Source organism: Catharus ustulatus, chromosome Z (genome assembly GCF_009819885.2).
Source record: "Catharus ustulatus isolate bCatUst1 chromosome Z, bCatUst1.pri.v2, whole genome shotgun sequence".
Classification (NCBI taxonomy): Eukaryota; Metazoa; Chordata; class Aves; order Passeriformes; family Turdidae; genus Catharus; species Catharus ustulatus.
The window spans coordinates 39,724,353-39,748,520 of record NC_046262.2 but is presented as its reverse complement, the minus strand read 5'-3'; the positions used below and the strand labels follow the sequence as shown (position 1 = coordinate 39,748,520).

General features: G+C 41.4%; 1 protein-coding gene across 1 annotated transcript in view; it reads right to left on the bottom strand.

Annotated features, from left to right (window-relative positions):
* Positions 1–23,848, bottom strand: part of DAPK1 (death associated protein kinase 1) — an 85,391-nt gene extending 61,543 nt beyond the window's left edge. The window contains exon 1 of the mRNA XM_033085457.1: positions 23,702–23,848. Coding sequence (XP_032941348.1) covers positions 23,702–23,763 — 62 coding nt within the window. The 5' untranslated portion in view covers positions 23,764–23,848. The remainder of the gene's footprint in view (positions 1–23,701) is intronic.
* Between the last annotated feature and the right edge of the window lie 320 nt (positions 23,849–24,168).

Sequence of the window (24,168 nt, the reverse complement as noted above, 5' to 3'; positions counted from 1 at the left end):
TTTTAGGCTTAAATTCACTGCCATTTTCAATACATTCACTACGCACAACTGAAGATACTTACTGCACTTTTTGAAAGCTTTCTCAAAGCATGGAAATAAAAAAACCCGCAAAACTGAAAAAACCAAACCAAACAAAACTTCAGCATCAGAGAACAATTATCTGAAACTGTGAATCAAAGAATATTTAAGTAAACAAGCTGAAATCCTGATATGTGTGTGTCTAGGTTTCTCCTTGAGAGTGAATAACGTAAGCACAGGCATTGCTGCAAACAGCCAGACACAACCTTTGTCAGGGATGCAAATACAAATTGAATTCACAATGAGTATGAACACCTCCCAAAAGAGGTTCCTCAAAAATCCAAAAATCCCTTTGGAAGATGCAATCCAGTAGCAGCTGCACGGGAAAAGTTACCAGGCAGCTCTAAGACAGCCCTGCACACAACCATTTCAGCAAAAAGGAAGAGTTTATCAGAGATGGGACAGAAGGGCTTGAAGCAGCACCCACACCAAAGGTGGCGGCACATGGTGAGCGGGTTGTAGAAGTAAACTACTAGCATTACCTAAGCACAAATACAGTGCTCTCACTACTGCAAGCACAGGGTCGCTGGAATTACAGTGAGCACAAGGAACACTACCCTCTTCTGCAGATGCTACAGGAAACTGACAATCACATGGAAACCAGGCAGTCACCACAAAACAGTCACTTTTTCTGGCCTCACATGATTTTGCATGCTATAATGCTGGGACTCTTTTCCCCATCTGCCACATGACTAGCAGAAGGAATAAATTTCAGTCAATTCCACTAGGGTAGTACAAAAAAGGTACTACCAGAACTCCAAAAAATGAAAGCAGGGATGATTGAAGCTCTTTTGAATTTTAAGCTGTAGGCCATACATTAAACAAATATCTAAAGTAAATCAAGAGAGTGCATAAAATTAGTGTAAAAAGTAGTACTATTGAGACTATTCTCTATGCAACTTATTATCAGTTTATCATTTTTTCCACTCGTAGTCCTCCCAAAATAGCATTTTTCCACAATTCAGTTTAACTAATTTTCATATTAACATCATGTAGTGTTATATAAAATATATAAATATTTGTTGGACTGGATTGCTAGCATAGTGACAACTCTGCAGCCCATTGTGTAAAGGGCCTCTAACATGTTCCTTGTCTGTCTAGAAGTGAAGCTGGTACAAAAATATCTGTGCATACCCTACTTACCCCCTGCATGCCCAGCTACTTCTTCCTGTTGTCATATTTCTTCTTAAAATAATCTCTCAAAACCAAAATTTACTTCTAACCACTAATGCTCAATAATCCAGCTTAAAAGATAATTTAAACAACCCCAAACCCTGTTCACACAAGGCCTACCACATGTCCTAGTATGAACACGGGATGAGCTAAAGTTCCTCATGCTAGCATTGCTTTGTATTCTTCCTAAAATCACAAAAAACATAGAATAACCTTGATTGGAAGGGACTTTAAAGGTCATTTAGTTACATGGGCAGGCACAACTCTCACTAGACCAGGTTGCTCAGAGCCTCAATCAACCTGGCCTTGAACATCCACCACGTCTCTGGACAAACTATTCCAGTGCCTCACCACTCCCGCAGCAAACAGTTTTTGTCTAGTATCTAATCTAAACCTAATTTCTTTCGGTTTGAAGCCATTCTCTCTTGTCCTGTCACTACATGCACTTCTCTCCATCTTTCTTGTAGGCTCCCTTCAGGTACAGGGACTGAGCTTAAGTCATCCCAAAGCCTTGTCTTCTCCAGGCTGAATAAACCAAATTCTCTCAGCTTTTCCTCCCTCCTCTGGACTCCCTCCAGCAGTTGCACATCCTTCCTGTGCAGGCACCCCAGAGCTGGGTGCAGGGTTCCAGCTGGGTCTCACCAGAGCAGAGCAGAGGGGCAGAATCCCCTCCCTCCCCTGCTGCCCACACTGCTTTGGATGGAGCCCAGGACACGTTTGGCTTTCTGGGCTGGGAGTGCCCATGGCTGGGTCATGTCCAGCCTCTCACCCACAGCACTCCCAAGCTCTTCTCACAGGACTGCTCTGATCTGTTCATCCCCAGCCTGGGCTGATACCAGGGGTTGTCCCAAGCCAGGTGCAGCAGTTTGCTCTTGGTCTTGTTAAATCTCATGAGATTCCCATGGGCTTAGTTCCTGAGCTTCTCCAGGTTCCTCTGGATGGCATCCTGTCCTTCAGGTGTGTCAACAGCACCACTGAACTTGGTGTCATCTGCCAATTTCCTGAGGGTGCTCTTGGTCCCTTCATGTCATTAATGAAGATATTAAGTAACAGCAGTCTCAGTACAGACCCAAGGGAACACTACTTGTCACTGATTGGGAGTTTGACCCATTGACCACAACCCTCTGGATAAGCACCTCCAACCAGTTTTTTATCAATTTCTTTCCAATTTAGAGAAAAGGATGTTGTGGAGGACTGTGTCAAAGGCTTTACAGAAGTCCAGACAAATTTTATCTGTAGCCCTTCCCTTGTACACGGATGCAGTCACGCCATCACAGAAGGCTGCTGGGTTGCTCAGGCAGGACTTGCTCTTGGTGAAGCCCTGCCGGCTTGAGTCACTTCCCTGTCCCCCGAAAAATGTGCTTAGCACAGTTTTCAGGAGGATCTGTTCCATCATCTTTCCAGGCACAGAGACATTGCTGACAGGTCCCAAGGTCTTATTTTCTGTCCTTTTTAAAGATGAGCACAATGCTTCCACTTTTATATTTCCCCTGACTGCCATAACTTTTCCAATACCATGAAGAGTGGCTTTGCAACTACATCAGCCAATTCTCTCAGAACTCCGGAGTGCTTCTCATCAGGTCCCATGGATTTATGCATGTTTAAGTTCCTCAGGTGGTCCCGGAACAGATCTTTATTTACAGTGGGAGCAACTTTGTTCCCTCAGTCCCCACCCTGCTGTCCACACAACTCAAGAAGTGTGGGAAGGAAGGTTGCCATTGAAGATGGAGGCAAAAAAAAATTCTCCTCATCCTTTCTTACCAGTTTGCCAGCATAGTTCATCACAGAGGGTACACCTTGGCCTTTCTCACCCCATCTCCGCACAGCTGGACTTCATCTCTGGGCCCTTCCCAAATCATCTGTCCTTGTTTCCACTGCCTCTGCATTTGATTCATTCCCTTTAGTTTGACCCTGCTCAGACATGCTGGTCTCTTGCCTTCCTTGCACAATTTCTTGATCCTGGGGATTGCCAGCTCTTCTGCTCTATGGAAAATTTCCTCAGAGATCTGCCAGCTCTGTTCCACCCCCATGCTCCTCTGGGCAGTCTCTCAGGAGAGCTCACTGACTATCTCTCTGAAGAGCTGGAAGTTTGCTTTCCTAAAGTTCAGGAGCCTAACTTTACTACCTACCTGACCCATATCCCTCAGGACTGCAAAGTCCAGCAGTGCATGGTCACTGCAGCCCAGGCCGCTCAATTTCTTCCAACCACAGAAAATTATTACTCTCAGGTTAAGAAATTAATTATAATAGAAAATTGAAAAATTATTTGTACAAAAAACTATGAAAAAATATTTATAAAATTAATTTCAAAACTGAAATTTATTATAGCTAATTCCCTACCTCTGTGATAATATTATGGAAACATCAAGTTTGATTTTTTATGGGAGAGTTACAGAGATGGATGACCTAAAATCAAATATAAGCTCATGGTTTTGAATTATGACTGACAGAATATGCAAAACAGGTCAGATATTTTCCCTGTAGATTATTTTCTCCCTGAACTATGAAGCTGGGAGGACAGCTGAAAACATTACACCTTTTTACACTAACTTTACAGCAGTAGCACCAAACCATCTATGTTAAAAAGTACAAAGTCAACTTCAAATATTTTCATCAGCTTTCTGTATTGACAAGTTATATCCAAATTCCACAGAAAACAAGCTAAGGGGTCCCCTTGCAATGGTTGTGAAGGCCTTTTCAAATGAGCAAAACAGTCAAACCACACAACTATCTCTGTAACTTGAAATCCAACAGAAATGTATAATACAATAAAGTAATGTATAAATACAATACTATGTCATCTTCTCATCCCAGAAGGGTATTGATATGCAGGTTAGATGCTTAGGAACTTCAGCAGGAAGGCTTGTACAGACAATAGTGATGTATGCAAGGCAAACTTTGGTCTCCAAAGGAAAAAAGTGATTAATTCAACAGTTGCTTAATTATGATCAGACCAAAAGGCCACTTTATAGCTCTGTCTCTGAAATAGTTCTTCAGTCATATTCAGAATAACCTCCTCTAACCAAAAACACAATAGAAGGATCATTCCAAACACCTAAAGCTGCATTGCCTTTAAGCAACGCAGCTACTGCAAATGGCAAAGAAGAGATTGTAAATTGACCTTTAGAGACCTCTCACAAGCATGTAAAAAATATGAAATGCAGATGAACGTGAAAAATGTTAAAATGCTGACACTAATCCTTTTCTCAACATCTTCCTATCCTGCACAAAAACATTACTGTCCAATTTTCAGAATGAAAATTCTAAATGTCTACAAAGAAATGAAATTTTCCATCACTTATTCATGAATAACCAAGATAAATCTTAATAATTAGCAATTTTTAAATTAGTATACATAACATTCACTATAAGATGTCTTCTGATGATAATGATCCCAGCTTCACAATTGTCTTGTGACTGATTCTTAAGCTGAGGTATTGGGAGGGGTGGTTTGATCTCTCTTTCTTAATATGCCAATAACTTCTGGTTAAAACAGCTATATCAACTTTAAGAAAAAAGCAACCACAAAACTCAACCGACAAGAATTCACTGTGCACCAAGATCAGCTTGTTACTGCACAAGTCAACTTTCTGAGGTAGAAAACAATAGACTAAAATCACAGCACAGGCAAAGGAGATGCTTTCAGACTAAACCTGAAGATGTTTTCAACCTTTCAACATCCTGGAAAATCTCGGCTCCTGTCTGTTTATTGAGTGACTAAGGACAGCATGGTGCATTTTGACACTTGGAGATAACGTCAATGAAAATATCCAACAGGCAGCAGGAAGTGAATATCATGTTGAGATTGAATAGCTGCCAAAGTGCAGAGGGCAAAAAGAAAATGTAAGCAAAGATAACATCCAAGACAGACCAGAAAGCAGTGGTATGTTGCTCCTGATGGTGTGCAGAAACAACTGAACCTTAATACAAGGAGGAAGAAAGAGAAGGAAAAACAATGGGTAGAACACAATTGATTTTTAAAAACTACACAAAGCTGTCAAACTTGCTTAACAACCAAGTCTGAACTTTACAAAGATTAACTAGTTTCTTCCCAGTGCAATCTTGAAATACAGGGAATCTATTGAAAAGATAAGGTGAAGACCAGGCAGTACACCTGAAACTTGCACTTCTTTGCCTTTGTTAAAGAACTGCTCCACACTACGCAAGGACAAGACATGGTAAATACCAACAGTAAAACTAAAGTACAGTAATTTCATGAATACAAGCCGCAGCAATTTGACCAAAATTTTGGTGGAAACCCTGAAGTGTGGCTAATACTCGGGGGCGGCTAATATGTGAATAATTTTCTGACATTTACAACCCCAGACATGCCAGCCAGGGCGCCGAGCCAAGCCCCTGCCAGTAAAAGCCGGCATTTCGTGATTGTTACAAAGTGTTACTCTGTTGCACCGCGGGTGGAGCCTGGCTCCCTGCAGGCAGCACGGGGGGCGGGGAGAGAGGCAGGAGAGCTCTCTTCTTCCCTCCTCTGCCGCAGCCCGGGGGAGAGATGGGGGGGGCCCCGTGCCGCCATTGCTGCAGTTCGGGGAGGAGGGGAGGGACTCTGCCCCCGCCCTCCGCCGCCGTAGCGGGAGCAGGCGGTTCTCCGTGCCCGGCTGGCGCCGCAGCGCGAGCGGGGCATGCTCTCCGTGCCCGGCCGGCGCTGCGGCAGGAGCGGGGCCAGGGCGAGCGAGCCCAGAGGTGGCGGTCAGCCCCGAGCGGCCCTGCTGAGCTGGGCCACCTGGCCCCGTCAGCAGCCCCTAGCGGGCCGAGCCTGCACAGCCTTAGTTGAGCCAGTAAACCCCCCGCCATGCCGCGGTTCTGTTTCTATTTGGCAACTTTGTTGCACGTGGGTCCTCGCTGCGAGCGACAGAGCGGCTTTCAGGTGCGGCTTATTTATGGACAAAGAATGAAATATTTGCCAACACCCAGAGATGCGGCTTATACTCAGTGCGGCTTGTATTCGTGAATTTACTGTAAACCTGCTCTCATGCCTGCACAAGGTTACATCAAGTATCTGAGAAATGTGCAGTAACCACCTCCATGCAGGTACATGCAACCCAAACACTCTCATGCACATTTCATAAGGTGATAGTAACCATATCTGTAAAGCTCATCCCTTTCCCTAGAGGGTGGATTCAACTCTCAGTTCAATAGATATCACATTATGTTATCTTGCTTTTTCCAGTGTTTCAGGTCTAACTGAACTGGGAAGCTGTTCCAAAAGATCCTTCTTTTTCTTTATGTCAGCTACTTGTCATTCTTTAGAATGTATGAAAAACCACCAGCCATAAACAGTATTAAAGATACCATTACTTAGCAGATAGAAGAAAATTGTGTTCAAATGAAACATGTTAAAAGTAGTTTAAAAGTTCATAGTCTTTCCAAAAGAACAAGAGAATTGAGTGAAGGAACAGAACTTCATTATTAATTTTGTGCAGTTGACTATACGCTAGACCTCCCAAAACATGCCAAAACACTACAATCTACATGTGTGGTAAAAACAGAACAAAAATCAATCACAGGAACACAACGACCATACATCCTGCATGTCCCTGCATGTCTCTACCATACATCCTGCCTACATGTCTCTACAAATGGGCACACAGTCCTCTTCCCCTCCACCTCTATTTTTAAGAATAAAAGAGAGTCATCTCCCTCACAAATACATTCCCACTTGCCTTTACCTCTCATTACTTCTAAAAGACCTGCTACAAGAGTAAATAACATTTTATGCTCAAGGGCCATGGGCTGTAAACTTTATGGCATAAATTACAGACCCACAGAATTGTATAAAATTAATAATACTAATTTGAAGATATCCTTAACAACACACAGCATGCAGTATACATGGCACTTAAAGTGTGTCACCCTATTGTCCCTAACTTTTTCAAAAAGAAGTTACAAAGAAGACAGAGAAACTGTCTAATACTGGAACACATAAACAACAAATAATTTGCTTACTACTTTTCAAATGAAAACGACAGCCAGAAGAGCTCTCCCACCTCAGGTTTCTTTTTCCCTGCAAAAAGCAGTCATGATGACAGCATAAAGGATACTACTAATTGCTACAAGTCAAATACAATTCAAAGCTCCAGCTTTGAATTCGGCACTATTCATACAATGAAATCTCCAAGAGAGGCACAATCAATCCTCCAAAAAGAGATCAAAATTAATATCTTACCATTATTGTATTTAGCAAATGCATCCAATAGCAGCTAGGAAACAATGATGTTCTTCCTTGCACCATACTTTGCGGATCATCAACTTCAATAGTCCTAAACCACTTTCTACTTGACAGTGAAGGTCTTATTTTAGCAAGTGAATTTTTCTGTCACTAGGCTACTCCATAAGCTTGAAAAACTCCTGTGCCTCCACTAAATTTGTGGCTTGTTTTAGTGTATAGATAGACATACACAAGGAACTTGAAAGCAATTTCCATCTGCCTTACAAAAGAGGCAGAAAAAACATTCATTCACTTGCCTCTCTAATTTATGTTACCATTAGACACAGCTCAAACTAGAAGTGCAATAAGATACTCTTAATATAGAGTAGCCCCACATTCATCCACACAGTGAGCAAGGGCAGGTAACACAGGCTCCAGCAGATGAAAGCTTCACTCTGCAGCAGCATACAGCTTCAGGTTTTCTTAGAGATGGCCCTGATAAGCTCAGTACCACCAGTATTGAAAATGCACCAGAAGGTTTGCAGCAAGATGCAGCAAAGCAAGGCACTGCTGACATGAGGCAATCATGCTCCCTCTCTTGCGCTGACATTTGCTTGCTGCTGTGCTTTGAACCTTTTCAGAACATGGGGGTTAATGTCATGGTACCTCTTGCTCTGCTTTGACTTCTGGTCTCTTACTAGTTAGCTGCTTCCAGATCAGGAGAACATTCAAATTTCCCTTATGCCTGCTCATACGCCTTATGCAAAACAATGTGCAGAAACACAGGCATGGATTCAAGGGTTTGTCATTCTGAAGTGCTATGCAACATGAAGGATAGTGTTTTTCCAGAAGAAAAGGTGGCATGGTGATGGTATTTCAAACTATAAAAGAAAGAGAAAGGAAAGATCTTGCAGCTGCTAAATTCTCCACAGACAGCGCCAGCACACAGCCCCAGCCCTCCCTGCAATTAATGTGGTCCTCTTTCAGAGGAACACATGACTTTAAAGAAGTTATGACCACAGGGTTATCAGACAATATATGAGTTTCTCCATGATCATACTCTGCTAAGCAATTAGGTCAAACTCTTGAAAATTAGTTTAGTGCAACTGAAGGTCAAGGAATGAAAACATGCGGGGGAGATGAAGCAGAAAAGAAGTAGAGGGATTTAACTCTCAAGTACATACAAAGCCCTTGCCAGAAAGACGAGTTGCACTATTGCTAGAACTTTGTAGTGTATGAAAGGAACATTATTGGCACTGAAAGGCTGGCATCTGTGTAAAATAGAAAAAATGTTCCAAGTTACAAGCTGTACACAGAAACAAAAAGGAACTTCTTCACATCAATGTGCTCACCAGTACTGTCTTGTTCATTCTAAATTAGACTTTTGTCAATGGATTGATGTGGCTTAATTGTCAGGCAAATAAGTAGATTTTTCTTACTTTTAACCAGAACAAAGAGATACTACATGCTTTTACTGAGTTCTGTAATTCTTTTAAAAAAACCAAAACAGATTCTTTTGCATAAGCAGGAATTCGGATGTCAGATCCTTTTTCTTATATTCACATTTGGGTTTTGGAATGCAAATTTGAATGAGTAAAGAACTTTGGGTCTATGTTGGCAGCAGATGTTCAGAAGAAAAGGCACACTGAAAAAGCTGGAAGCATTACTGAAGGTCTGATAATTCTGTTCTCCTGGATACCCATGGACTACTGCAGATACAAAACAGAGACACACTAACTCACGGCTGTAAGAAATTGGTCGAATTATTCTTCTGAAAACAGTCAAAGAAAAAATTCTCTTTCCTGCTTTTTCTAGTGCTTTGAACTGCTGAATAGGTGGGTGAGAGGCAAACATTAGACAGGCAGAGACAAAACCTTCCCTACTTCCTGTGTGTATATAAACAATTCAGCTCTGTCTCCAGTTTCATATTATCTATCCAGCGCTTGTACAGTCTGGGTAACACCAAACATGCATACTTGTCACTGTGCCAGCAGACAGGACAAGAAATGCAAGTTATCAGCGTTGCTGAAACTTCATACAAAAGACTGAGTATTGGTCAGACACTATTTTTATGCTGTCCAATCCAGTTACTGCCTAGCAGAAACAGCAATTACATTATTTAGGGGAGGGGTGGGGGGTAAGGAGGGTTTAAAAAAACCAAAAAAGGCAGCTGCTGGCTATTCATTTCTAAACAAAAGCATAATATCAAAGGCTGTAACTTCCACACTTCAGGTGCAGTAAAACTTTTCACTGCTCAGGAGATAAACATTTTTTCTTGGTTCCTTACTGAGAATTCATTTTACCATGGGATTACATTTCACTTTAAAGTTTCATCTACTACAATTCAATATGACATAAATGCAGAGGCATTAAACAAACAGTATAGAAAATCTGAGAGTTAGTTTGCACAGTCTTCTCTGTGGTGTGTTCAATTTCTTTTAAATTTTTCTTTTTAATATGAGACTAAGCAATACCGCAAAGCTCAAGAGCTCTTAGCTTTCTAGTATACGGACAAAAGCAGTGCTGCACCACACTTTCACACCCACACTCTCTCTCCCACATTCACCAAAAAAAAATGTAGCGTTAGATTGAGTGAATCTTGGTTTTCTGTGGTTCTCTCAAGGGACACTTCTTAGTCACCAATCTTTGACAGGTGCATTGCTAAAAGGCAAGAAGTACTGACCTGTTCTAGAGGAATTTGAAGCTGCTCCTTTGCAGTTACAGTAGGAACAATAATAATTCACTGAATGTGGTGACATGACAAATGTAAAATGAACATAACCAATATGAGAGTGAATTCAGCCTAAACATGTGATCCTGGGTAACACTTGGAGATGGTAAAAACAATACAAAAGTGAAAATGTGAGATGTTCCTATGCCTCAAATGCCTTAACAAAATACTTAAATAATTATCAAACTAAAGAATGTGAAGAGCTAGATAGTATTAGAGAAAATACTTTTGACCAAAGTCTACTCATAGACAAAGGAGTTTAAAATACTGATGTGAAGTTCATGTCAAAATGTAGTTGTATTTAATGTACAAGCTGGAGTAATGTGTATGGCTGTAAAACTTCCAAAGCAGCTGCATATCAACCATTTCCTATTAATCATGCCTGGGCTGGAGCTTATAGAAACCCATTTGGTCTGAAACAAAAAGCAGGGTACTCACATTTGTAAGCAGTTGAAGTAATAACTACATCTATAACATACAGGAAAATGCCCCCCCCCAAAGGGAAAAAAAAAAAAAAGGAAATAATGCAAATAAAGCCACAGGTTTTCAAGCAAAGTACATGTACACATACAGCTACTTTAAAAATCAATGCCTAAGCACTACCATGTAAACAGAGAACTTAATATACCTTGAAATTATTTAAGTAGATTCTTGATGCTTCTACTGTCATTTAGTACTTCATTTTCCCCTTCTTTTGGACTTCCCATGAAATTTGTAAAACAACTCTGCAATTAACATTAAATCATAAGTTAATCTAGCTAAATGTTTAAAGACACAGATGAGGTAAGCCTGACTCAGAACTGATCATAAAAGCTCAGTTATCACTTGCTCAGAAAATCGTAATCCAGGACACTGGTGTGAATATTAAAACATATGAGGACAACAAACATTTGATTTTGGTGACGCTAAAGACTGTTCTTGCTGCTATTTCATAACTAGTGTTTTGAGTTACATACTCCTCTTTTCAGCAATAGGTTCTGAAGCATGCCTGAGTAGGTGTTTGTCCTTCAGTTTGGGGAAGAAAAGTCTAGTGATAATTCTTATCAGAACTCACTTGTGTGATCCACTCTTTGATCACAATGAACAGCCTTTCTTCATTTCACCTTTTCAGAGAGCACATAACCTATCATCTTACTGAGCAATAACACTCTGCCTATAAGCAGCATTCCTATGGAGATTTTTACCCTGGAAGGTATCTATATTGAATGGCCACAAATAACACAGAAATTCATCACCTATACAGCACAGCTGCACCTGTTAAATACATTAAACAATGCTAATGTGAGAATTTTTTTTTTCAGTATACGTGAAAAAAATAATTTAATACAGTCATAAAATATGGATCATTCAAGCACTCGCTAGAAAAAGGATGAAATCTAATCACTAAGAGCAGAAGTGAGGATGTACTGCAAAGCCCCAGGCAGGTTATGACTCAGCTTTCTCTAGAAATTATACAAATTAAAGTCTGGTTATTTTCCACTTCTACCAGGTATGAAGAATCACTGAAATACACAGATGTATTACTAACCTTTTAGTATTAGAGCATAAGGAGAAACAACCTCCTTATGCTTCACAGAAGATGGTAAAGTAATTTTTTGTGTAGAAAAATTCTGGATTTTCTCCTCCAGTTATTAACTTGATGTTAGCTAAATATGTAAGAAACTCATTGAGCTATGAACACACCATTTAAGCCAGTTATGAAAATACTGCTTTTCTGTGACTTAAAGGCAACTTTTTAAGATGATATGGCATTACAAACAAAGTAGTTTGTGTCACAAACACAATGCTCTCATGCTAAGTGTCTTAGTAACTTCCATACACATTAAGGTTTTATGAGCCACTATTTAAAACCAAGTAATTGTCTGCTTCCCCAGATCTTTAGCTTTTATTCACAGCTATCCACTCTTGCAGACAAGACTGGCCACTTCAGAATTTGGAACATGTGGAGAAAAAAAAAAAAAAAGAATATTCCAAGTTGTCTCCTCTGACCCCTGTGCAAAGGAGAGCTTGTCTGGCTACCCTGTGGCTGCTGCCACAGGAAAACATACTCAGACTGTGCTGTCACCCATCTTATTGTCCAGGGTTAATCAGTCAGTTTTGCTTCCCGGTTCAGAGTGGCTCTTCCACGCAGTCCTGGCCGGCCAGACCTGCACAGCACTGACACAGAGCACGCTCAGTGCAGGCTTTTCAGCGTGGTTTAGTGGGCTGAGCCAGTACCTGTCACAAACAGAGGCTTCCCCATCCACGGGCCCTGCATTCCGATGCTGTGCTGGCGGCTGGCACTGATCCCTGTCTGCCATGCCATGCTGACCCAGTTCAGGGAGCTCAGTCTGTAATCCCCTCCCGCTTCCAGGCTGTGCTCACGATGGTGCTAGTGCTAGCACAGGACAATGCTGCTCAGTGGGTGAGGAACAGGACCATGCCATTTTCTGACCCTTGTGCTAGGCTGGCTCTGCCACTCCAGGTGGGCTCGCAGGCAGAGAGAGCAGCACTGACCAGGAGCTAACACATCCTCAGGAGGAGCAGTACTATAAAGGTTTCTTTCTAGAGGAACAAAAGAGGCAGCAGAAGTAGACCAGCTTTGCAAGATAGAATCTGGAATAGTTTGTTCTTCAGCTAATGCTAGAACTGGCAGCAAAACCAGGAAAAGAGATATCCTCCTTTCAGGCAACAACGTAAAGTAAATAGTATCAGAAGGGCCTTTCAAATAAAAAGCCATGAGAAAAGATGAGACATAAGGAACCGAGCCATTCCCTGACGTGCTTTCCTTTCCCAGGGAATCAGTGGCAATTCTACGCAGATGGCCAGACAAGAAAATATTGCCAGACAGATAATACACCAACAAAGTCAACAATCTCATACTAAAATGTTTGAAGTCTGTGTTTGCAAGGAATAAAAACCACAACAAAACAAAAACACATACACATAAACCCAACCAAACAAAAACAAATGCCTAAAAGAAAGAGAAAACTGAAGGAGAGAAGTTGAAATATCTATCTCTAAGATTAGATCTGCATCACCTTCCTTAAAAGTAACTGGAGGCAAATGTCCCAACAAAGGAGTTCAAGTCAGCCAGAAGAGAGGTATTGAAAGATAAAAACTGTTACCATTCAAGACTTTTTTTTTTTTTTTTCTTATACAATAATAAACTCCCAGTCTTGTTGATGGAGTTACTCAATGTTGAGTTCTTGGCCTCAAAATTGTAGGATCCAAGTAAGACACACACTAGTATTATTTTCCCCTGTGGACAAAGGGGTGTCATGTCTTGACACTGCCCAAACACCAGCCCAGTCACTCATCATCCCCTGCTGTACAGGAGAGAAAAAAATTAACAAAGGCTTCACGAGTAAGAACCATAAGAAAACACTCCAAGAACAAAACAGGCTCAATTTAGTGGTTCAAAGTGAATTTATTACTAACAAAATCAGAGGAGGAAAATAAGAAGTAAAATAAGCCCTTATAACACCGTTTCCACCCAGCCCGTCCCTCCTTCCTATCAATAGTGCAGGGAGACAGGGCATGAGGGTTTTGGGCAGCAAACCTCTGAGATTTTTCTTCCACAGCTCTGGAAGAGGAGTCCTTCCCCTGTGAGGCCATGGGGTCCCTCTCATGGGAGACAGTTCTCCATGAACTTCTCCAGTGTGAGTCCAGTCTCACCAGCTGCAGTCCTGTCAAAGCTACTGCAACATGAGTCCTTCCCATAAGCACACAGTCCTCCCAAACTGCTGAGACATGGCTCACTGTTCCATGGAGTGCAGTCCTCCAAGGACAGGCTGCTCCAGCATGGAAGCAAAGGCCTTCTCTTCTCCTCCAGGTCTCCCACTGGGTCACAGCCTCTTACAGGCATCACCAGCTCTGATGTCAGCACCTTCCCCTTGGGCCATGGGTGGATCTCTGCATCCCCTGTGGATCCCCACAGGCTGTGGGTGGATCTGTGCATCCCTGTGGAACCCCATGGACTGTGGGTGGATCTCCGCACCCCCATGGATCCCCATGGGCTGTGGGTGGATCTCTGCATCTCCCGTGGATCCTCACAGCTGCAGGGCACAGCTGTTTCACCATGGTCTCACCACAGTCTGCAGAGGAATCTCAGCTCAGTTCCTGGAGCAGCTCCTGCCCCTCCTTCTGCACTGACCTTGGTGTCTCCATGTTGTTTCCCTCACATGTTCTCACATCCTACTCTGGCTAGAAGAAAAACCCCTGTGCCCCACTTTGGTTTGATTTTCTTCTTAAATATATTGTCACAGAAGATAACAGATTATCACATGTCAACCCATCGGCCTCTCTCATTGGCCCAGTATTGGCCAGCAGCCTGTCCATCTTTAGAGCCATCAGGGATTGGCTCTGCTGGACATGGTGGAAGCTTCCAGCAGCTTCTCACAGGAACCACCTGTGTGGCCCCACTGCTGCCAAAAATCAGGCTGAGCAAAACAATCACAAGGTGAAAACTCCATACCTTGTCACCCATTAAACCTGGCAGACCAATTTAACCCGACAGAATAACTCAACTGTAAACTATGTCAGAATAAAACATTTTCAGTTAGCATAGGAGTCAGCTGCACTCAATTATACCTTTATAGCTAGGCAAAGTAAGCACAGTAAGAAACACCACAAAGGAGATACATGATTTGAAGCTTTATGCATTGGTTTTCTTGTTTTCCTTTAGAAATACAGGATTACAAAATACCGTATCAGCAGTGAAGTTCAATCCTCTTCTCTAAAAAGTTAAGCAAACAGAAAGAATAGGAGAGCAGAAATGAGAGTCTCCACATCACTTCTCTATAAGCACAAGACAGTTAAAGGTGACCAGTTTCCAGAAAATAAACAGCCATAAGTGTTAACAGCTTCAGGACACTACAGACTGTGGTCAGGTGAAAATGTCCCTCTGCTATCAGTTTCCATGGCATGAAAGCAGGTACTCCAAGTCCATGCTTCTACAGGCACACCTAGCCAGTATCTCAAAGTTAGAACAACCACTGACACTTGAGAGAACACTGAGGAATTCTGCAACAGCCCAAAAGCCAATTTACATACCAGGCAGAAAGCAGGACTCCAAATAAATAATGAAAACTTAGAAGCATACCATTAATTGATCACAAATAAAGACATAGTGGAAATAAAATATTTCCAGTACACTGGTTCAGTTACAGGCTGTTAGCATCCTGTCTAGGCAAGAAGTGCACAGACAAATGCTATTGCCCCAAGTAATTTTTATCCTTTCCAAAACCTCACTCCTCTGCATAATTCAGAAAAAACAATCTCAAACTATAATTTCAATCAGTATGTAAAGAGAGTTATAATTGACGCTAAGAAATCTCCAGCTTTGAATAATGCTTATGGATCTCCATAAGTTTATGACCACCCAATAAAGTATCTTTCTTTCTGTCAGATACAGGGAAGGCCATCAGAGCTTCATAACAAACAAAGACCTGCACCTGCGAGCAGCTGGTCCTGGGGAAGACTTTGCTCTGGTAGAGTGCCACACCAGAGTCCCTGCTGCTGGTGGTCCAGGCACCCAGACGGTGTGAACAGCCACTCAACAATGCATCCTCCTCAACACCACTGCCTCTGGAAGCAGAAATGGTTTGACACATCAGCTTGCACAAACAGGAAGGAATAAGAGGAAGGAAATTAATCTTCTCAGAGCTTGAGAATAAGGCTGCAGACCACCATGGATTACTCAGTGTAGTGTTTTACAGCACTGTTATAAACCTTGTGAGTTATTCTGGACTGGGTGAAAAGTACCTATTACAAGATATTCCCTCCAACATCAATGTGTGCCACAACAACAACAACAAACAACAACAGCAAACAACAACAACAAAAAAACCCCACAAAACTCCACCATGCCAATAATACCACACTATTAATACAACAGGACAAAATCCTCAAGGACTACAATATGCCTGGAAACTTTGAAAGACAATGTTAAAACTGATCCAAAATATCAACAATGACTGTGTCCTTTTCAGCCTTCTCCTTTTCCAGAACAGTATCATGCCATATTCTTTCTTTTAATTTTATAAGCTCAATTTTGATATTATTTAGATTCCCTATCACATTGGTCTCATTTCAAGAGGTCCCATAAGGTCATTTTCCTTGAGGCAAGAAGCTTTTCAATTCCATCATGCAGAACTATCTGTGAAAACTGTAAATGCAAATATAGTATCTAAAATTTCTTTGTTTCACCAACCATTTTAATTTTTCCAGCGTATTACTAATATCATACCACTCCAAGCATAATGGTACAAGGCTAAATGTACTGAAGTCTTAAGTCTTCTCTCTCAAGAAGCTTCATCTCACAGCTTCACCTCCTTAGCTTAGCATCTCTTCTTCACTTTAGGAGAGGACAGTAGCAACCTCTTTGAAATGAAGAGACATGATCTGCAAGTAACACGTGAAGGAGGACGTAGCAAGGTTTGCAAGTATACTTGCCCCCTACAATTCATCTCTGCCATTATTCTGTTCCATAACTGCACCAAAACCAACAGGAATGTCATCCAACAACTGATCAAATTGTGCAGGCTCCACTCTTCCTGTATCACCTCCCAGACAAGATCTCAGAGTTTAGCAGCATCATCTACGTTAGACTCCGTGGTACTGGCCAGTTCTACAAAATTTCACATTATGCCAAAATTCACTGCATAAGGCAGACAAGCAACAAAAACAGGAAAGACCTGAAGATCTTTAGGTTTTGTCTACACTTTTCTCAGTTCACCCATCTCAGCCACAAACTCATCATAGTTAAGCATGATCTATTATGCAGCACGGCAAGTCAATGAACGCTGTTCAGGTTTAGTGGTTAATCTTCCTTTGTCTCACCTATCTTCCTGCACGGGGGACAAAACACAGTTTGAGAAACAAAAGTCTTATTTGAGACACAGCTCCTGCAACACCATTACATCCAGGAAACAAGCTGCTGAGCCACTGCTTTAACCAGCATAATTTCTTCAGAATATAAAACTGTATCAACAAGTTGCACAGGCTTCCTAACCAAGCCAGTTAAAAACAGAAAGACACCTAGACATTAATCCAGGGTCTCACAAGAAACACGCATTCTCCTCCTAAAACTGGTACAACTTTGAATACCTCTGACTACCTGCAACAACCATTCATGAAGATTACTCCAATTACTATTGCACCTCCCATACTTCCCCTAATTTCCAGCTTAAACTTGTTGTCAGTTTATGCTCTTCTGCCTTTGTAGTAAAGTGACTCTTTATCTCCTTCCCTCCTGCACATTTAACCTGAAATAGATTTATGGAGGCAGTCACAAGTCCATGCAGGCTGAGATTTCATAGGGCTTTCAGCTGATCTGAGAGCATACACCTGCCATAAATTAGATACAAGGTGGGGTATTTTTCCCCTTTGACAGCTGCATAAAATAAACCAAAAAACCTAACTCTGAAACAAAGCAACCAACACAGAAACACACAGAAGAGGAAAGAGACACTGATCCTTTCAATCACCAACTCTGCAGCCTGAGCTTTGAACAAAGCTCTCGTGAAACAGCAGTGTCAGCCTCCCTTCCTAGGCTAAAAGGGGTTAACTTCTGTCCTGTACACATAGTTCCAACAGAGAAACTGACATACTCAAACATCTGTAAAGAGAGAAAATGGGAAGGAAAAAAACCACCAAAAAACCCCCATGAACACAGAAGGATTAATCTGGAAAGCTAAAGGACAGATTGAAGTTTCAGCACACCCCTAACATGCCTTCTCCGGTACAGCTCATGCCTCACTGAGTCTGGTTAGAAGAAAAAAAAAAACAGACAAGCATTTTTATCTGCTTCCTGATGAGTTTAGATTTACAAAGATTTGTGCATTTAAACTGAAAGCACAGAATAATCAGCAAGCTCTAGTTTTTATTACACTGTATTTTAAAAGACATACAAAGCAGTCATTATTCTTCCCTGGAGAAAGAAATAAAGTAAGCAGGACCAAGCTGTACCCAAAAAAGCATCAGCACTTCTTGTGTTTTCATGAAGCAAACTCTCAGCACATTTTATACAGCAGCAATTGTCACCAGTGGCACTGTATGGTGACAGCTCTTGCAGCCTGTGCAATCAGCAGCTTGCAGGTTATTGTGCATTCGTGAAAAGGAGACATTTTGAGGCATGTCTGGGAGGAAAAGTGACTTGAGATGCATAATTTTTGCAACCATGCTTTCCAGGTAAGAAACCTTCCTTTTCAGTCTCCACACAACCTCCAAAGCCAGGACTTACAGAAAATTGTGGAACAACCAACTTCTCCTCCAAGGGTTGGCAAGACTGACAAAACATGTGCATGGTACACAAACAGCACAGAAAAAGTTATTTGATGTAATTTCAACTAAACAACCTTCAATTCTTCAAACGAAAACAAAAGAGTATACAAAGACACCAATCAATCAAGTTTCCTGGCCAAACAGGAGCTTTGTCACCAACATTTTCAGACTTCCTTCTGAGGTCCTTTTGCCTGAAAAGCTAATATAGCCCAATCAATTTAATTAATTATCATGTACTACTAAAATCTGAATAAAATAGTTATAAAAACAGTGAATTATACTCTTGCAATATTCATCACCATGGCTGTATGAAAAACAGGAAATGGTACTGCAGAGGTCTGCACCTTTTGCTTCTTCAGTTTAACCACTTTGCTGCTGCATGAGAATGAAGGTTAACACATGTCTTATAATGGAGCAGTGAAGATGAGCTTACAGCAAGAAAATGCATGGAAACAGAAACCAGGAATTTCAATCTACCACAGTTAAAAATTTTATAGCTCACATGCAACAGTTTTAGCCTTATGAATCCATTTTTAACACTGCCCCTTCTTCTTCCCCATATGACTTTCTGATAATTCATAGGAAAAAAGTCACACTGTAAGATTATTAAAGATGGCTGTCATGGGTTTTAAATGTGACAGTTTTGAAAGGAACTATCACCTGAAATGCGCTTCACATCCTATAAATCTCACAACAGAGCCTGACAATACTGACACCATATTAATACGTGGGTTAGTTAGCAAGGTTAACTTAGGTTGTCAAGCTTGTAAACAGCTATGAAGGTCAAACTCTGGTCACCATTAAAGTTTGTTTGGGGTTTTTCCAGTGCTTTTACTTCCTCTCAATACAGAAGTGCAATGTAGTTAGTTACAGTGTTTGGATAGACGACAGGCAGCCTCCACAGCTGTAAAAAGCAATGCTACCAAAACCCAGAACTTGAATAATCAAAAATACATACATTCATGCACAGATATATATATACATATATGTATATTCATCCTAGATACTCCCTGTTTACAATCGAAATAATTTTCCAGGGAACAATAAAAAACCAATCCTTTTTCACTCAGCTCTGAAAGGTAGAGGAACATTTCACAGAATGTAAATACATATTTGCACAGCTCTCTGTTCGCTCTTACCAACACCTTCAGCATGTTATCCTAGGCATTTTTTCTCACACCACTGATAAAGCCATTAGGTACATCAGGTAGCAGGATTAAGTTGCTGCTTTTTACTTTCAGCATCTCTGCTTAGTGAGCTAGCAAGCAAAGTCAGAGCAGTCTCCAAAGTTGGCAAGATTCAGCGTAGCTTTCCTTCCACAAGTTACAAATGTTTCCCTAGTGAGCCCAACAGGTCCAAACAAGCCTGACATTCAAAACTGTTATATACCTCCTTCTGAATCAACAAGAATCTAAAAACTGTGAACCACAGTGCAATGCAAATACCGTTCCTCAATTCCAAAACTCTACCTTAACACTTGGTATCTCTTTTAGAAAGCACATGAGAGCTTGAAGGAAAACAAAACAACCAAAAATACCAAATGTGGGTGTTGGGGATGAAGGAAGAAGGAGCTGTCTATATGATCTGGAGCTCACACAGACAAACACAGTATGCATTTATAACACAGCTTTGGATAGGTCTACCTAAAATTAATGAAACAACACCACATTTCTCACAGTACTGTATAAATTCCCAAACAAGGCCAGTCATGGGAGGTAAAAACACACCTTGAAAAGTTCAGTATACTTTGAAGGTTTTTACTTACTTGCTCACCATAGTGAAGTTTTTAATACCGCTCAACTTGAATTCCTGACTTTTGGGCAGACCGAAGTAAAAGCACTGCAGCAGGGTATTTAAAATGCACAGTCACACCACCTGCAACTGCAGGCAGAACTAAAATCACAAAATTGCTTTCAGCAAATTTTCTGCTTTTCCGTGATAATGTTTACCACCACTTGAAACTTCATGGTTGAATGATTACTTAATGCATCTGCAGGTAGTCTGCATGTGAACAAGTAACATGTGTAATTTCATATTTGTAAGAAGGAAAACAAAAAAAAATTTTCATGCAACGCACCATACATTAATCAAGAGCAATCTTCTTATATGTTCCAAAGATAGCATTAGATCCATAAGTCTCCCAAGATGGCATTGGTACAAAAGCTTAAGATAAACCAACCTGAACAGCCATAAACTTTTCAGGAGAAATCACATACTGGCAAGAAAAATAAGTAAGCGTGATTCTACCAGTATTCACAATTGCAAATTTCTTTTTTCTTATTCTTCTCAGGCATAAATGAGAACGAGCTAAAGATGAGAAGAAAATACAGGTATTTTGGTAACAGGACTATGATTGCTTATTACTTTTTCTGCAAAAGCACAGTGAAATACCAAAAAACTAGAGAACACTTTTTTTTTCAGCCCAGACACAATCATCACTTCTCCTTATTTCCAGCAATCCTAGGTTTTATGCTAAGCAATACTTAAACATCCTTTATTACTTTCTATCAAAAATTTAATTTACACAGTCCATTTGCTTTCTTCAACACACCTTACATATTCAAATGATTTTTTATTCTAGTTACTGTCAGAAGTATTATAATGTAACAAAGACTTAGATAATTTACAAGGGAAAACAGTGTAGATTATTAAAATTAAAATTCACTGAGCTCTCTCAAAAGGCAGGTAGGCCTAGGAATTTAAGGATATTTTTATTCAAGCACAAGTCTGTCAATAAAAACGCATCTGTTAATTTATTCACCTTTTTTGCTTTTTGTGTGTAGCTAAGTAAGAGGAACTAAAAACATTCTTCCAAGAGAAGGGGTAAAAATCAGTTGATCTTGCAAAACAGAACCTTTCATCTTTGCTTAGTTGAAGTATTAGTTCACAGTTTGTCTTCCCAGATTAATACAGAAAATTTTAAACTCAAAACTGTTTTTACTATTCACTTTTTTTTTGGTTTTGAGCCTCAGGGTAACTACATTTATATGCAAACCTAACAGTCAGAAACCTGCTAAGGGGTAAATGAGGAATGGATAGTGATAGATGTACAAAAAAGTATTTTGTGCAACCCTAAAAATGTAAGTAAGTTAAAAACACTCCTGAAAGAAACCCTACAATTATCCTGAGGTTTGCTTACTCTTATACTTTTATGCCAATATCACGTAGTGGAATAATCCTCGTTTCTTAAAATGACACTGAAGTGAAAGCTTTGGCCCTTTAAATAACTATATTCCATTTTGAAAGTAAAAGCCCTGCCAAATATTTCACCATGTTTTACCATCCACTGGTATTTTCTAACATATGTAGATAAAATTGACGAAGTTCTTTAATTTCTTTACTCTTTTTCAAGTGAAAACTAGAGCAGATTTTAACATTCTCAAAAAATCATAAAATATTCTAGGTTTGGACTGCATGCCAAGTTTCTATAGCACTAGGATGGATAAAACCCCCAGTGTTGTAATATCCTGTTGGTAATTGATCAAATGAATATACCATTTTTAAATTGAATGCCATCACCTAAAACACTGCCAATTTGAAACCCTCCATTTTTTCTGGGTTCTCTGGTTGTTCTTTTACAATGTTTTCAGTGTTTGCACTTCCCATACTGTAAAAACAAAATGCCTGTTCTCCACTGCTGTCTTCTGGGGCTTGTGACTTGTGACTTCCAAAGAACATTTATTTGGAAAAAAAAACATCCATGTATTTAAACACTGCTTATGTAACTGGCCTAAGGGCAAGTGTTCTATTTCATAAATATGTATTAGGGACCAAACATTGCACTGATACTTCTTTAAAAAAAATACAGGAGAAATTACACAAACCTTAACACCTTCTAAATTTGAATACTGGCATTGTCTTCTCCCTGAAGAATCTCAAAAACCCCACAATGTATGTGTGTCTTTGTGTTCTTCCATAAAGTCAATCACTTATCAGAACCTGAAAGCACAACAATGCTTTAAGAGTCCAGAGACCTAAACCTGAATTTTGGAGCACTATGTATCCTTGTCCACAAAAACCCCCTGGAAATCAAATAGAACAATTTTAGGAATAAAATAATTGTTTAGACCACAAAATCTAAGTATATGCTTTAGCATGATAACACGTGTTCCTATCAAGTTATTCAGCAAGTTAATATTACTTTATAGTCTAACACAGAATGTTACTCTAGATGTATGAAAATGCCAACCCAGAACACTATGTGGAAATAAAAGCACACACATATCATCAGTCATATCAACAAACTTTTATATAAATGGGGTGAAGTTTATTGGAAATATGGTGCAATTAACTTCCTTATCATGTGGGGGGGCTTCTTGGTTAGTTAGTTGTTGTTTGGGTGGGGTTTTTTTTGTTATTGTTGTTTGGGGTTTTGTTTTTATTTTTATTTATTTATAAGAAATCATTAAATATTTCTAAGTTCCTGCCTATTCAAGTAACTTGTTTCCAGCATTTGCTATGTGGACCCTGGAAAGGTATACAGAGGTAGATATGGAGGCATCTGCTCCACGTATACTGAATGCCCTGTGTTAATTGAACCCTGATCCTATACTTTGAAATCACCAAGATGAACACTAAAAAAGGATTCTGCCAAACTGGTTTGCTAGAATGCCATTGGATTCCTCCTTAAAGAAGGGAAAAAGACCATGAAAAGGACTCGCATGTAACAAAATCAGTGCTTTGACAGCCTTAAAATACGGAAAGCACTGAAAAAAAGGCATGACTGATAGTGTGAACTCGGAGGAGCTCAGAACTACACAGAAGGAATCAAGGTTCGAGTAGGCAGGTCTGCATCTGTAGTGCTCTGGTCACATCCCTTAATCTGACTTCCAGCTCCAACAGCGATGCCCAGACAGTGATCTTCACCACAATGGAATACAGAGCTTCTCGCACTTCTTTGATCACGTTCTTAAAGAAAAATCCAACACGCACTACAAGCGTAGTCCTTCGCACTACGAACAATACCAACTTCTGTCCTTCAAGCCCAGCCCGTTCCCAGCTCCCCGCCTGGCGAGCAGCAGCGAGCCTCGCTAGCACAGCCACAGCTGCGCCGCCGGCAGCAGGCTCGCCCCTGGGCGCCCAGCTGAGCAGGAACCACTTAGGAACCGTTCCTGTCCAAAAATCTCATCGGACCCGTATTAAAAAAGGAAAGACGCGGTAACTTCAAATCCGACTCCCTTGTCCGTTTTCGGGCACCTCAGACTTGATGGAAAGGCAACGTGGGTACGAGCCTGCCCTCGCTCCTTGCCCCGCAGCTCTCAGCAGCCACGGCTCCATCCGCCCGCACCCACCTGCCAAGGTCCTCGCCCGTCTCGTAGTGCTCCTCCAGGTTCTCCTGCCGGAACACCGTCATGGTCGCCGCCCGCCGCCGGCTTCAGCCCCTGCTCGGCGCCCTCATCACCAGCGCCCCGGAGCCGCCCCGCGCTCGGCTGCGCGCCCTGCGGAGGAGCGCGGAGGTGAACGCCCCTGCCCGCGGTCCCTCCCGGCGCCGGGGGCGCTCCCCGCCCTCCTCACGCGCGGAGGAAGCGGCACCGCGAGCCGAAGGGCACCTCCCCTGCCCCTGCCAGAGCGCCGGGAGAAGAAAGCAGCGCGCCGCGCCCCCGCCCCTTCCCCGGCACCCGCCCAGCTGCCTTGGCGGCCACCGGAGCCCAGCCGCCCGACCGCCGCATTCCTCAGTGGCTCCGTTGCCCTGTCAACCGGGACGTGCCGCCGGGCCTGTGGCGGGAGTCCCCCCCGCCGCCGGACATCCCCGCAACCT